General features: G+C 43.4%; 2 protein-coding genes across 2 annotated transcripts in view; both read left to right on the plus strand.

Moving 5' to 3' along the window:
- Positions 1 to 2279, plus strand: part of LOC144020586 (nuclear factor interleukin-3-regulated protein-like) — a 3293-nt gene extending 1014 nt beyond the window's left edge. The window contains exon 2 of the mRNA XM_077524210.1: positions 446 to 2279. Coding sequence (XP_077380336.1) covers positions 527 to 1459 — 933 coding nt within the window. The 5' untranslated portion in view covers positions 446 to 526 and the 3' untranslated portion in view covers positions 1460 to 2279. The remainder of the gene's footprint in view (positions 1 to 445) is intronic.
- A 5535-nt stretch (positions 2280 to 7814) lies between these two features.
- nfil3-5 (nuclear factor, interleukin 3 regulated, member 5) lies at positions 7815 to 14829 on the plus strand. The gene is made up of 2 exons (XM_077524209.1): positions 7815 to 8252; positions 11348 to 14829. The coding sequence occupies exon 2, from the start codon at positions 11859 to 11861 to the stop codon at positions 13521 to 13523; it is 1665 nt and encodes a 554-aa protein (XP_077380335.1). The 5' UTR covers positions 7815 to 8252; positions 11348 to 11858; the 3' UTR covers positions 13524 to 14829.
- Positions 14830 to 15979: the final 1150 nt, after the last annotated feature.

Here is a 15979-nt window from a genome sequence, read left to right on the forward strand (position 1 = left end):
CACCTTATTAAGTCCCACAAAATGTCACTCAATCGGTCAATCAAGATCTCAAATGATGATGAAAAATTTTACCTCACTATTTACATTTCCTTTATGAGGTTGGTGAGCCTTTTCACAAAGAAAGGAGTAGAAAGTACAGATTTGTTTTTACATGTAAGGAGTAAAATAAAAAGTCATCAAAAATATAAATACTCATGTACAAGAACAGATCTGGGAATTTGTACTTTGTTACTTCTCATTACAAGCATACATTTATTTTTTTCCAAGTCAAATTAACTTGTATTGCCCTGTAGAAAGTACTATATAAGTTTACTCCGTTTACATTTCATCATAAGAGTCTCAAATGCGGACTTAGGTCACGAGTCTCAAAGGTTTTTACAAGCCCACGGCACAAAAAAAAAAAAAAAAATGTTTACCTCAACGCAGTTTTTGTTTTTGCCACCAGATGGTGCCAATGCGACACGCCTCACCCTCACAGCCTGCAGTGTTGATTCACTCACTTCGGACGTAACGAGAGTGTCTGAGCATGACAGGACACACTGAAGGCCGCACAACTGGCGACAGGTCCCATGGCAGGCCTCCGTACAGTGAACACAGCGCCTGCTCCCGCCATTTGACCCGAGGCCGCCCGAAAGTCAGCGTTGCCCTCAACCACAAAGAGAATGAACAACTTGATGAATCCATTAGTTACAGCCACCATGTGAACAATGCACGGAGCAAACGGCAGTTCATTCCAAGTGAGAGGAAAGGTGAAGGTTACTGGGACAAGCGGAAGAAGAACAATGAAGCAGCAAAGCGTTCTCGAGAGAGGCGGCGGGCTAATGACATGGCTTTGGAAACGCGGGTCCTCAGCCTACTGGAGGAGAATGCGCGTCTGCGGGCCGAGCTGTTCGCCATCAAGTTCCGCTTTGGCCTGGTCAAGGATTTTTCAGATGTTTCCATCCTGCCGCTCGCTCAGTCGACTCCCAGCTTAACGCGAGGCTCTGATGAAGCGTTTGACCGACATCAGATGCACTCAAGCGGCCATCAATCACAACATAGCTCCTTAAATGAGACGATAGACCCTCTGTTGCCATCTGAAGAAGTTGGGGTGTCCACACTGTGTCAGGTGCCATCTTCAAGGGAGCTAGTGCAAGCTAACAGCCTCCCGCACAAGCTCCGCTTCAAAGTTCCCACTGGCAGGGAAACGCCCCCCTTATCAGTCCCCACTGGCCGGTTTGTAGCTACAGTTGAGCCAAACATTTCCAGGAGGAGCCATCCGCATGAACCCTGTTGGGGTCTGGATGAAGGTCAGCTGGTGTGGTCCAGTGAAGACTATGAGAATCCATTTTCAAGGGATCCAGTTGAGAACATCAGTTTCAGGTCTCAGATCAGCTGCCTCTCTCAAGAAGTGGCTCGACTCAAGCAGCTCTTCTCTCAGCAGATGCTCTCCAAGTGTTTAACAACGAAAAATGTGTGATGAGTTCAGCTCGGACTGAATTATTTTGAAACATTTAATATGTGATTTTATGTTTTCAAGGTCCTCTTTCCTTATTTGAGAGCTCAGTATTGTTGATTCGGCAGTTTTACCGATGCGTGCGTGCGTGTGAGTTTGTGCTCATTAATTCACCTGAAACCTAATAAAAATCCCATACCCTTCCCTTTAACCGGATACTTCAGAGTCCTGCCAGAGTCGTGAAGTTCAGAAGGTCAGGAGACCAGAGGAAGGATCAAAGGAAAGAAAGATGATCCAAAGTGAAATCCAGCACCAACCAGACACCACCTGTCATGTTTTGGTTCCATGGGGTTAGGTTTTGTTTGGTTTTAGGTGTTTGTAGCGTTAGTCCTGTGTCCTCCCCGTGTCTCATTATCGTTAACCTTGCACACCTCCGTGTCTTCCCTTCACAGTATGTGTGACCTAATTAGTGCCCTCTGCCTGCTGTGTTTACCAGGTGTATATTGTTAGTGTCTCGTTAGTGTTGTATTTAGTCAGTGGGGTTTGTACACGCGCAGTGGTAGCATTGTCTTGTCTTGTGCTGTGTGCTGTGCTTTGCTTTGTTAGTAATGTTTGCTATCGAGTCAAGTTTCTTCATGTCTGGTCAAGTTTCTTCACGTCTGGTCAAGTGGCTCCCTCTCATCCAAGCCAAGTGGCTCCTTCACATCCTGCCAAGTCTGTCCAAGTCAGTCCTGCCCAGTCTGTCCACGTTCAGTCCTGTAATGGCAACCAGTCTGCTCACGTTCCGTCCCGTCATGTCCATCACCATCTTTGCTGTAAATAAAGTTCCTCACGTTGCCCTTCCGGTCTGTTTCCCTGCCTTGTTTCTCCACCTTTGGGTCCATCCACCACATCCATACCCCACATACCATGAAGACCACCACCAACCACCCACAGGGTTACAAAACCAGAATCTTTTGCCAACCCCAGAAACACCCTGGAAACACATTTCAAATGAAGAATGTGACATTTTGGTGAAGTCTATGTCTTCCGTATATAACAAAAACACAGAAATTGATCTTGCTGTTCCAATACTTTTGGAGGGGACTGTGTTTTTATTTTTATTTTTTTTACAGACACAAGCAATAAATTGGTCTGTGTTACAACAAATATATTTATTATACATACCGGTAAAATAAAGGAAAATTAACCATTAATTAATTTGGAAGACAGTTTATCTACTTCATTTACGAAATACTTTGATTTGAAATATTTTAAGTAATATGACAACTTCAGAAAATTTGACCAAATAAGTGTTGTAAACATAAGTCATAAAACAGATTCCAAAAATAATCACTTCACAAGTCATTTTTATCCAACACAATGACTCATTCTCTCTGTCTCTCTCTCTCTCTCTCTCTCTCTCTCTCTCGCTCTCTCTCTTTCTGTCTCGTTCTCTCTCATTGCACAATGAATTCAACACAACACAAACTGCTTCCTCCACTTATGCGTGTTTACTGCATCCATGATGTTCATCAATTAATCATTTTTATACAATGCTGTTCAATTACTTTATTATCATTATTTAAATTTTCATTTCAGGTACAATAATTATGCCTCATAGTTTTGAGATTCAAGGGCCATGTTTTGGTACTAGCCTTCCTGTGTGGAATGGCCGGACAGTTTTAACAAAGAAGGATAACTCTATAGGCCTCATTTTGTTAAACATCAGAAGCTGGGTGTGAGTGAGTACAATATCATCTAGCATATCTTCATTTTTCAGCTGCTCCGTAAGTGGGAAAGCTCAACTTTTAATGCTACATGGTACAATCCATCGTTTTCAAGTAACCTTGATACTGGAATTGAAGCAGGCGAGAGTCATGGTGCATAGTCGCAGAGAGAGGAGCAAGACGCTGCATGAGTCATCCATCACATCAGACACAGAAAAGCTATTTTTAACTTCCAAACCACTTCACTGGATACTGATTGGCCAATGTGCGAGGGAGGATAAAGGTTCAGAATATATTAACAACTTGAGAGAGTACAAATCTGATATCAGAGACAACAGCTGTGGCCTTGAGAAACCCCTCAGCTAATCAATCAGTGGTTAGGGTCGACTTTTCTTCGATCGAAATCTTACCATTTATTGTTAGAAAATAAGAATTCAGATTCACCAAGGGTAGCCAAAAGGGAATGTCAAATGAGCTTTAGGGGTTGGTGGTTTTAACAACATACTACTATGGTGCGGGAGGAGTGAGATGAATTCAAGGCCTCTGTTCCTAACCATGATCTAATGTGGTGTGTGGGTGTGCGTGTGTGCGTGAAAGAGCATGGGGAAGGGTTGTAAACGAATATTTGAGGTTAAGCAGTGCTGATGTAACTTCTCAAAAAATAGTGGGAGGGGTGAGGACATAAAGTAGTGTTAGGTAACATATCAGAAAAAAACACTACAAGGCATTTGAAGTGCATGACCAAAATAAGGAAAGAAACACACACAGGACGATCACACTGGAGATGATAATCAATACATTTCAGGGTATTCTTACACTCGTCACAATCCAATCACACAGCATGCGTTGAATGGCTATATGGTATGAGTTTCAAAACAATGCTAGCTAGTAAATTAGTGCATGAACCACATGTGTCAAGATCAGGTCCTCGATGGCCAGAGTCCTGCATGTTTTAGAGGTATCTCTACTCCAACGCATCTGATTCAATGATCAGGATAACTATCAGGCTCCTGCAGAGCTTGCTGATTAGCTTAAATATGAGTCAGCTGTGTTGTAAGTGGGAAACCTCGAAAACCTGCAGGACTGCGGCCCTCGAGGGATTCAGTTTGACACCTATGATAGACCAGGGGTGTCAAACTCATATTAGCTCAGGGGCAGCATGGAGGAAAATATATTACTAAGTGGGCCAAATCGATAAAATAGTGGTACTGTATATAACTTAAAAACAATTGCCGTCAATTATACGCAGATTTTTGAGATTTTTGGGCCAGCCCTAAATTACGGAGCTCAACTGTAATTTATTGTTTAAAAAAAATAACACGAATGCAAATGAAACGTGGCAACACTTGCCTGTATGAGTTTCGGATGTGTTAAATCTACCTGTTTTCATGTATACAGTTCCCATAATGCATTGTGTGACACAGTTAATGAAGTTATAAGGACATTAATCCCTGTCATATGTATTTGTATAAAAAAAACAACAACCTTTTTTTAAACCATAACTTTAAGTTGTGTGCAAAATAATGACTTCCACAGCGATTCCATGTACAAGTTACATTACTCATCTGAGGATTGCTTGTGAAATTACAAATTGATATATTTGATTGTGGCTGGCTGATTAATTGGTCTGACATTACATTTTTTTTATTTTTTATTTTATTTTACTTTACAAAGTCGTCTTGGTATTAGACCCCTTCGGCCCACGGGCCGTATGTTTGACACCCCTGCTATAGACCCTTTCAGCTGACGTCACTGCTTAGCTTCTGCTGCGCCTCCCAGAGGGCAAACATCCCATAACAAATGAATGTACAGATTTGATTTTCGGCGAGTGTTTTTGTTAAAAGGTGGGAAATATGTCAAGTGTCACAAAAAACATCCCTAGTAGGACACTACATTACTGTGAATCATTGAAACCAGTTGTTTGGAACCGTTAGCTACAAAAAAATGGAGTCTGTTGGAGAGAAAGGTGGAAGGATGTTGTTTTTATTTTAAATAGTACGTCAAAAACTACTTTCATGGTGCAAGTTGTCATTCATTAAATCGTTTGTGTCTGGATATACTCATCTTGCTGTATATCGAAGTCTCGAGCTATCTTAGCTTGCTAGCTGCTAACAAACACCACACGTTTACGAAACATTCCTCAGCAGAAATCAAGCCCAAGTTAAAGTGTTACTTGTGATTATTGTGTTAAAACGTTAACTTTTTGTTCGAAATTACTTGGGTGCTTATGCAAATTAGTATCAATGATTGTTCCACTAAAGAAAATTTGGCACATTCATCACGTCTGCCTCAAATTTACAATCAGAAGTTAATGTTATGACCAACTGCATATGAAAAAGAGAAAAACTACCTGATATAAAATGATCTGAGCATATCCTTGTACTTTTTGTGGGTGCAAAGCAGTTGCGTCGTAGTTTCGCTCGCAGTCGTGCTTAGCCACCGTTCTCTTCTTTCACTCCTCAATGTCTTCCGTCTGGTTTAGAATCGCTGCCGGCAGCCGAAAGAATTATCTCCTCTCTCTTTGAGCCATTAGAGCATCAGTCGGCCGCGCACAAGTTCACCATAGCATTGGTCGCTGATTTATAAACTGTTTGACCTATTTTCTAGGTCACACTGATTGTTTTGTATTACACTCGCATTGACGCCCTGCCCTCCACCTCAAGGGGCGCACTTCAACGTGACGTCACACTGGAAGGGTCTATTTATGAGATTTAAAAAAAAAAAGAAAGAAAGAAAAAGTATTATCTAGTAAATTAAGCTGAGCAAAATGTTGCTATTTATTTCAATTTGTTCCTGTTTGTATCCATCCATCCGTCCCTACATCTCTTTGAATCACTTATCCTCAAAGTCGCGCAGGCTTGCTATAGCCTAGCCGAGCTGTCTTTAGGACAATGGACAATGCACACGCACTTTATTGACTATTTTATAATTTTAGTATTTATTACTATTTATTATTATCTCTTGGGTTTATTATGTCTTTTAATGTGATTAGCTGCTACTCTTGAGATGTAACCAAACGAAATTTCATTGTACAGTATTTTACAATGACAATAAAGCTCTTCTTCTTCTTCTTCTTCTTCTTCTTCTTCTTCTTCTTCTTCTTCTTCTTCTTTAGGCAAAACTCAGAGGCATGGTACACCCGGAACTGGTTGCCAGGCAATTGCAGGGCAATGTTCCCATCAAAGCAAAATCAAAACTTGTCAATATCAAAGCATGTGCGTAGTGAACATTTAAAAAAAAAAACACAAAAAAAAAAACATTCTGACCCAACGTATAGCTAGCTTGCGTTGGTGCAAGTGTACAGTCTATAAAACTTCACTTCTCGGAGCCTTCAAAAGAAAAGCTTGCCGCCGAGTTGGCTTTCAGCCAGAAAAGCCGGAGTTACCCTAAAACACATGTTGACCTCCAACAAACCTGCTTTCATAAAAAAAAAAAGCCTAAAAAAATAAAGGAATCGTAAGAATTTCATACATTTCAGCAAATAACTTCATGCAGGGAGATATATCTTCACACAGTCAGTCCACATTGTGTTAGGTGAAAATATGTTGAATGACTAAATTAATTGTAATAAATAAAGATTGTCAATTTTTGTGTCTCCAAGGGGTCACCACTCCTGAGTGAGTGGACGGCTGATTGAACCAATTTGGTGAAATCGGGGTCAATATTTTTTCTCTGACTTTACACTTTTCTGGAATGCAGTAATTGTTTTCCCATTTTTTTATTATTGACATTGCATACAACGCGGAAGCCTGTCTGTTGGCCCAGTTTATATTCTTTCCGTTTAAATACATAATAATAAGTAAATATCGGAGTCTGGATGACAGATTTGCATCCATAGGCAAGCGATCTGGTGTATCACTAAATATTAACTAATAGTGGTGGGAACCTTTGTCACAATTCGATTCGACTGTGATTTTTGGGGTCTGCGATTTGATTTATAATTGACTTTCGATTCAAAATAATTTCCATATCAAAATGGTTTCACTGACAATGACTTCTGCTTCAATCTTTAGATGTGCAAGAATCGTCATGAGCTACTCCGGTTTGCTTTGCAAGAAAGGATAACAAATAGAGAAATTCAAGTGTCTTTTTTGTTTTAAATTAAGTTTTGAATTGCAAGTAAAGTGCCTTTTCCCACAAAAACAAGTGTGTATAACTGCTACTCTATGTACCTAGATATAAATGTGATAGCTTATATACAATAAATTGATAAAATCTACTTGGTGACATTTTATATCAATTCTGAATTATATAGCAAATGGCAAGATTTATTCTTATGTGAATCAGTTTTTTGGGCACGCCTCTAATAAGTAATGGGTCCGATTGACTGCCTGTTAACGTGGTGACGTCACATCTGCCTCATTAAAATTAACCAGCGGAATTATTTTGGCAAATACAAGATACAAAAATGGGAACACCTCATCAAACTTTACAATATTGCTCTGTTTCCCTTCATTTCAGCTCTTGCTGCTCACCAGCGAAAAATGAGGGAACAATCGTAATTTGCGCAAACTGCTATTTCAAACTGCTCTCAGCCTCAAAAAGGTTGGTGATCCCGATCGTATATGACTGCTGCTATATGATGTCGAATACAGTACCTACATTTGGAGTGTACAAAACAGTCAGTGCTAATGGTGTAGGGCCACACGTAGTGTCTGACATGGCGCGTGTGCTCGCGTTCCTGCCCGTATTGTAAAGAGACTCCACGCCGTAAGATGGATGTGCTCCACGGCTGAAGGGGAGATAAAAACACTCGGTGGGTGGCGGCGGGTGCAGTGTATGTAACACGCATACTCTCGCGTGGAAACGCAGAGGACACAAACGTGACGAGGCAGCCGAGGCGCTGTTACGCAACCGCTGACCTACTAACACATATTTCTAGAAAGGCTGCTGCAACAAAGTGGAGCAAAGTGTCCGGGAGCGCACAACACGGGGCGGATCGAGCAAGGAGGCAGATATCGTGAACCCGAACGCGCAGAGACTCCAAAGAGGGGACAACTTTCTTTTTCTGGCTAGGTTTTGTCTAAAGAAAAGGAGGAAACGGGAGCGAGACAGCTTTTGTGTCGGGGAAGCCTGAAGGTTGTGTTCCCCTCCTCCACCATTCAAAGGTATGTTTTGACGGCGCGACCGAGTCGCTTATTTTTTTTTATTTCTATTTTCGGTTTCTCTGACAACGATGCGTCCAATAATTCCCAATTATGCGGACTTGAATTTACGGAGTATTTTTAGAGAAGAGGACACGCCGGTTATGGCCGGTTATTGTTCACATGGCGACTCAGCCGGCAATCCGCCCGTCGCTTCGAAACGTTCCGTTGGACAAACAACACGCTGGATTCTTTTGTTAGTTTGTGTCTGTTGTGTCTCCTCTCTTGCGTTATTAGATGGACCAAAAATAGCCTGAAAAAGCATGTGCCGCATTGTGTACTGTGTTCAATGTCAAGGTGAGGTAATTTCCTCCCGGTGGTGTTTTCCAGCGAGCGTAGCGAGGCAGCAGCTTGCTTGGGCTAATAATGCTAATAATACACATCACACACGCGCTTGATCCCCGCACATGGTAATGGAGATCATTTAAATACTACCACTTTATCGTAGCTTCGGTCATAAATTGAATTGAGAATATTTAGGGAAGCGAGAAACAAACGTGTGTGTGGTTTGTAAAGGACAACTATTAATTTCCTACATGATAGGCGGTTCGGGAAATGCATGGATGTATGTTTCAAAATGACTTCTCTTGAGTCAAAATGCCTGTTAGGTAAAGCACAAAGTGTTGCTTGGGGGAGTCGGAAGGGATGACATAACCAGCACGCAGCAGGGAGCTGCAAATTTCTCTCCTGGGACGAAAGGTCCTGTGATTCCCGTTTACATCCAGCCTATTATTCGTGATGTGATAATGAGAGCAGACGTTTAAAACAAATGTGTTAATATATAATACTAATTTGAGGTATGACGATGTGAATTAAAACTACTCTGCCCACGAATGATGCCCAACATGGCATAGTCGTGACTTAAGCGAAACAAGTGAACATTCAGGATGTGATGCAATGCGTGGAAAAAAGGCTTGTCTGGCAGGCAAGGTTCTGGTGAGCCCTTTCAGCCGGCCTGCTGCCAGCTGGTCTGTTTTCAGAGCGTCTGCGTTGCTCTTTCCCAGTCTGCTTTTGAATGTAGGTCAGACCTGTATTTGGGTGACGGTACGCACGCCATACAAGTCTACTTAGACTTTGACTTTGACCTTTCAGTCACGACTTAGGGCACATTTCTGCAGGGCTCGCTCATTTGTCCTACATCTTGAGTGATTAGCAGAACTGTAAGTAACTTTTAACAACTTTGCTGCGAGTCTTTGAAAAGTTGTGAGGTAAAATGTTTCCTCATTATGGCCAATTCAGTGTTATAATTGTTGTGTGAGGATTTCTGCGTTTACAACACAACTGGGTTTCTCTGAGAACATATTGAATCGGATCAAATGCCAAGTTTATTTATTTTTTTTATTTTTTTTAACTTGCCTATCCAGGATTCATTCGAACACCTGCCAAAAATTGGTAGAGGCAAGAGTGATTTAATTGGCAATTTTTGGTGGCGGCAACTTTGTGGCTTAGTAGTCTCTCGTTGCCATCTTCTTTTGATCCATAGAGACAAAGCAGCGGGACAACATGGACGCTCCACGTGTGTGGTTGGAGGAGGGGAGCAGGGATGCCTCACTATTGACTCACACTTGCCCCAGTGGGGGTCAGAGGTGAAGCATTCCTCTCCAAGTAGAAAGTTCCTGAAAACAGCTTCAGAGTATAATGAATCTGGAACTGAAAAGACAAAATATGTCCTGTCTGCTCTAGAAATGACATTAGAGTAACAAAGACAGCAAAACAGTTTGTTTAAAAACTTGACCCCCCCCCTCCCTTCGCTGTCTTTAGTCAGTAACGTGTAACCGCCGTTATATGTGCACATTACACAAGACTGATTCAGAGCACGTACCCAAGAAGGGGGGAAAAAAGCAGAAGAGCCCCTCCCCATGCAGTCCAGAGCGAGGCTGTTATGCGCGAGTTTGGCTGCGGAGATGGGTGTGCGCTGTGACGTCAATGCCATCTCCAGCTATAATTTTTCATCTGCCTCTGATGCTCATTGTTCTGTCCTGCATTGCCGGCTCTTTCTAGCACATACATATTGATGTCACATTCCATTCGTTTCATAATCGGGTTATTATGCGATAGACGTATCAAGTTTGTCTCTTTATACCGTCCCGATGAGCCTCGTGAATTCCTCCTGTCATTCACCCCTCCTTCTTTTGGACTATTTATAGTGCACTCTAATACTCTTCCCTTCTCCCGCCCTCTCTCCCTTGCAGTCCTACTGACCTATTTTATGGCGTACTGTCAAAGACGGGAGGAGTGTTTACTGCTTAGCTTTGTTTCTAGGTCAGTGGGACAGCACAGACGTACGCAAGCTTCCTTCCCGCCCGCCTTTGTTCCCTTCCCTCCCTCTGCGGCCTTTATGAAAATAATTCGTAGTGGGGAGGAGGGGTTGATCCCTACCTTTTTCCACATCTGTTGTGACCCAATCTCTCTCCTGTGTTGCAATACTCGAGATTATTTAAGGGAAACAAATTGGGGCAAGAAGAGGGACTGATTAAAGGCAGTCATACTGGTTTGGGAGCAAGCATTGTCTTAGAAAAGAAAACGGGTGTGAGTAAACAAGTGCTGCGGTATCACCTTCATTACACAAGCTGGTTCAAGGTTACTTTGGGTTTTTTCTGCTCATTGTTAGATGATGCAACAAATTCATTGTGTTCCGGCTTAAGTAATGCAGTAACCAGATGCTCACATTTAATGGGGATGTGGCACAGATGTTGAGCACAAATGTAGTACAGTATGTAATTCTGTATTAAGTAACATGACTACACTAAACTTATTTATGAAGGTACTAAGCTTAGTATGTTACAATAAGACATGGGTGATTGGGTGTTCTAATTTACCGTTTGGAAATCAATATGGGCTGAGCAGTTGTGGAAGAATAATCACAATGGTTTAGATTGATGTAGAAATCATGATTAATAAAAAGTTACTGTTTTAAAAACTTAGCGTGACAGTCACGCTCAACTCAATCCCGAGCTTGGACTGAAATTTTGATTATGTGCTGACTGCAGAGACTATTGCTGCCAATCTAATTATTTTTATGCCCCTGCCCCCTTTTCTCTCCCTCTCTCACTACATAGCAGCGGCATTTAAGCTGGATCCTCAGGGAGGCCCGAAGTAGACAGCCTGACCTACATCTTGTGTACGACACTGATGAGAAGCGCCGTGGCCTGACGGGCTCCGCAGCTGTGGACAACATTTGGGAAGACATCAGTAAACTCCCGGTGACTTGCTGAGAGACTCCAGAGACTTGCAGTGAGCCAAGGAAACCAAACAACTTGAAATCCAAGCTCACGTCTTTTTTTGAAGACCTTTTGTTTCAAAAACAAGTTCAATGTCTAAGGTGTTCATGGAGTTCCACCTCTTTTTAATCTTCTTGGCTAATTTAGACACTTGAACGTTCTGATCGAGGAAACTACTGGCAAGAGAAATCAATGAGGCTCTCTCTTAGATGTGCACAAATACCTCATTCAGAAGTCTTCGCTGATCCCGCAACATAGTGGAAGTAATTGAATAAACAGTCTTTGTGTTATATCTGTGCGCCATTCCCTACACACTTGCTAGAGTTCCACTCTGGCCCCCCTTGGAAAAATGGAAAACCTGAATCTCCACATCTCGTCCAGCAGCACCAAAAATGCCATGGAGGTGGACAGTTATGCTTCCTATAACGATCTCCCATCCCCTCTTCCCGAGGGCGGGGCACGGGCCAGCCGCCAGGCGAAAGGCGCCAAGGCTACGGTGGCATCTCGCCGCAAGCGCGAGTTCATCTCCGATGAGAAGAAAGACGATTCCTATTGGGAAAAGCGCAGGAAGAACAACGAAGCAGCAAAGCGCTCACGGGAAAAACGCCGGCTCAATGACATGGTCCTCGAGAACCGGGTCATGGCGCTGAATGAGGAGAACGTTCGTCTAAAAACAGAACTGCTTCAGCTCAAGTTGCGCTTTGGACTCATCACCACGGCGTCCTACATGGAGAAAAGCCAGCAGATCGCTAGCAGCGCGGCGGCCAGTAGCACAAGTAGCAATGGGAGCGGCGCCAGCGGCACCCCCAGCAACGCCTACCTCTCAAGTAGCGGCTACTCCAGCGCATCCCAGGTCATGCTCAACTCTGACTCGTCGGAAGCCGAACAGCCCAGCCGCGGCGAACGCCACTTGGCGCTCCCCAAGTATTCCCCCAGGGGGTCCGTCTCCATCTCCGACTTCTCTGACGGCTCCTCAAGGGACAGCCCCGAGCCTTTGGGCTACATCATCAAGAAAGAGCCTCCCAACGTGGAGATGGCAAGACTGGAAAGCGCCGGGCTCTCTGCTGACGGATTGCCGAGTCGTCCTTACCACGGCGTCCATCCCGCTTTGATGTCCTCTCGCCAGCCGAGTACACAGTTGGCCGAAGCTGCCAACGACTACCAGCAGCAGCAGGGCCACGCGGAGGCCTCGGCTTCCGCCCAAGTCACGTCTTCGCAACGGAGCGTCATCCTGTATCGCTCGAGCAGCGGCTGTTATCCCATGGAGAGCCAAAGGCCAGACGAGCCGCATGGCCAGCCCTCGAAGTTCTCCGAATGTTCAGCGACCGTCGCCGAGGTTGCAGAGAAACTGGAGAGGACAAAGACGATGGACTGCGAGCAGTACGAATACGCCGAGGAGCTGCAGGCGCAGTACGACAACCAGTTGCGGTACGGCTGCCGGGATCAGGAGGAAGCTGAGCACCGGAACCCTTTTGCTCCCAATCTGGTCCACAGCACCGAGGAGGGCATGTCGACGTACTCGCAGCACAACGGCTACTTCGGCACGATGGACGAAGAGCCTCCGGTTCTCACCTATGAGGGAGGCCCAAGAGCCAACGGCTTCTACCAAGAGAATTCCTCCGCTAAAGATACGTCGTCGAGCGACGGGGACCCCCGGAGCTCCGATAAGGAGGCTTCGACCGACGACGAGTCCCCCTCCTCGTCGTCCTCGGACATCAGCAGCTACCACCAGAAAGCATCAGCGACCGGTAGGCCGCACAGAGAGTGCCAGGCGGAGGTCAAAGCGACCGCCCTGCCCCACAAGCTGCGCCTCAAGAACCGAGCAATGTCCACCGGGGCGACAAAAGCACAGATGGAGGGTGTCTCCATGTCCCCGTCCCCCACCCTGCCCCAGCACCCTTACCTGGCACTGCCTAGCAACTCGAACATCTGCCAGATCAGCAGAGAGGCAGACGACGAGGTGGAGTACGCTGAGGAGAGACTGGACTCCCAAAAGGCAACCGGAAGTGGTTAGAGGCGCATCGAAGAACTGTTGGGAGATGCGCTCGCTTCGGACTCTGCAGCATCTACCACATCGTTCGGCCTGGCTAGGAAGTGATTTCGATCCTGTTTCCCTTTATTCTCTCCTACCTCCCACAGGCCCCTCCAGTTTCAAGAACACGTCATTCAATCAAGGGAGAGAACAGAATGGAATTGTTTCACTTAGTGATACATTTATTGTGGCATTATAAGAACATTTCTTTGACCAAAGAATATTTGTTTTTCTTTGTCACCTTTTGTTGTTACAGTAACCGTGTATATTAGTCCTCTTTGGATAGCAGTCAATCCCTTGCCTGTACACGCGTCCTATTCACTTCAAGCACTTAGATTGTAAAATGTGACATACATTTGCATATATGAGGTATTTATTTTAAAAAGAAAACATGCTTCATTGTTCAGCCAACTTGCAAAGTAAATGCCTCAAAGATGTAAATCACCAGTTTCCTCCAGAAAACTAGCTAAGCCTGGTGGTCAGGGAAGGTGTGGACGCTTGCCCGCCAGGCCTATAAAGCGCTGGGGGAAACCCTGCACACCAAAAACAGCCCAAACAGTTGATTCCAATTATCAGTCAAGGCTATGCAGTCGTACAAAAAGCACAAGGCAAGCCTTGCTGGCCACACGACAAAATGGATACACTTTGATGATGTAGGTGTCTTTAAAAAAAAAAAAAAAAAAAAGACGACCCTCCCATCTCAAACCAGCAAAGCTGCTGTTTTTTTCTCATAAGGTGCCTCTTTTATTGTGCCGTCTCTTCTTGTTCTGACATTGGCCGACGACTTGTCATGCCCGCTGTGCACTGACCTTAAGCAGCCGCACTAAATCCAAATCATACAATCTTCAACCGTTTCCCTTCCAGGTGCCTGCCTCTGGCCACTGTGTATAAATGTAAAGTTGTCTTGATCACTTGTATACTGCGGTCACTATTTTTATTAATATTAATGTTATTTTCTATTATATTGGGTTAATATTTTGTGTATTATATGTCATTTTCTTGTCCTCTTGTCATGTCATTTTGCTTGATGATCTTCTCGGTTGTGCTGTGTATTTGCTCGTGCTACCCCCATGCAATGATTTGTACTCTGTGTTACTGTATAACCTGTATTGTTTGCCTAAACATTTTGCGAAAATGAGACCCCCAAAAGAGAAAAGCTTGTCCATAAGTGAAAATGTATGGCTATACTTCACATGGATATGCGCAGCTGTTGAAAAGAAAAATGTGCTTTATTTTGATTGTAAAGGTTCAAAATGGGGAAGAATAAAAGGCTGTTGTTGAAACATCATTTGTCATGTCAGAACTTTCTGAGTTGACTGTGATTGCAATAGAAAAATCTGGAGCACATATTACCTTCCACATGTTCAGACAAGAAGCACGTTTGTCAGTAGTGTAGTGTTTGGGCCATTCAAACAACGTCACCAGGGACGATATTGGGACTAATCCTATGCTTATCTACACAATACAGTGCATTGTTCTACTTGGCAAACTGCCGGCTACATGAAATATAATACAAGACTTGAAATTTATCTCGGTCATTTGTATTTTCCTCCTCAATTGATAAACAATAACTCGCAAAACTGCGCCAAAAAGTAGTAATGTGTCTGACCTGCCAGTCACAAATGAAACAAGTTAACACGAGCCTTCTCGTCATCCGCTTCAAAGAGCCCGCACATTATATTCAAGAGGCTATAATTGTCAAGTAGTCTCTTTCTGCACGTGCAAGAACGTAAGCACAATACGGGAAACGAACAAAACATTCGATGTTTGTCGATGCCTGATGCATTGTAGCAATGTCAGTCCCTCTTGAGAGAATCTTCTCCAAAACGGCAGATAGTTTCCAACAAAAAAATAAATAAATAATTGATCAGCTCCTCAAAGCTAACTTTATTTGTCATGTATAAGTAATATATTTAACAGCATATTTTCCAACTTGCTGTCGACTAAAATTGGCATCACGGGTGTTCAGAGTCCAGATAATGACCAATCACGGCTCACCTGTTTTCTGTGTGTGGTCATGTGACATTCACAGATTCATCAAACACACGCGATGCCATTTTCAATCAACAGCAAGTGGTAAAATGCGCTTTTGAAGGTGTTAATTGTACAGCCTCGATTACAAAATAACAGTTATCAAAGAAAGTTATAGACAAAACACAAAATATGAACTTTTTACTGCTGAAAATGGCTAAATGCTAGATTCCCTTTAATAGGGATGTCCCAATCACATTTTTTGGCATCTGAGTCCGAGTCACCTGATTTTGAGGATCGCTGATACCAAGTCCCAATTCGATTCCTCGGCAAAGTATTAAGGAGGGGGGGAAAGTGCTTCCAATTTTTTTTTTTTTAACAAAACCATCCCAATAATTTTGGGGTGTGTCATCAGAAGTGCACAAAATAAAAAATAAATAAAAAATAAATAAAACGTTTTAAAATGT

The sequence above is a fragment of the Festucalex cinctus genome, chromosome 6 (assembly GCF_051991245.1).
Source record: "Festucalex cinctus isolate MCC-2025b chromosome 6, RoL_Fcin_1.0, whole genome shotgun sequence".
Taxonomy (NCBI): Eukaryota; Metazoa; Chordata; class Actinopteri; order Syngnathiformes; family Syngnathidae; genus Festucalex; species Festucalex cinctus.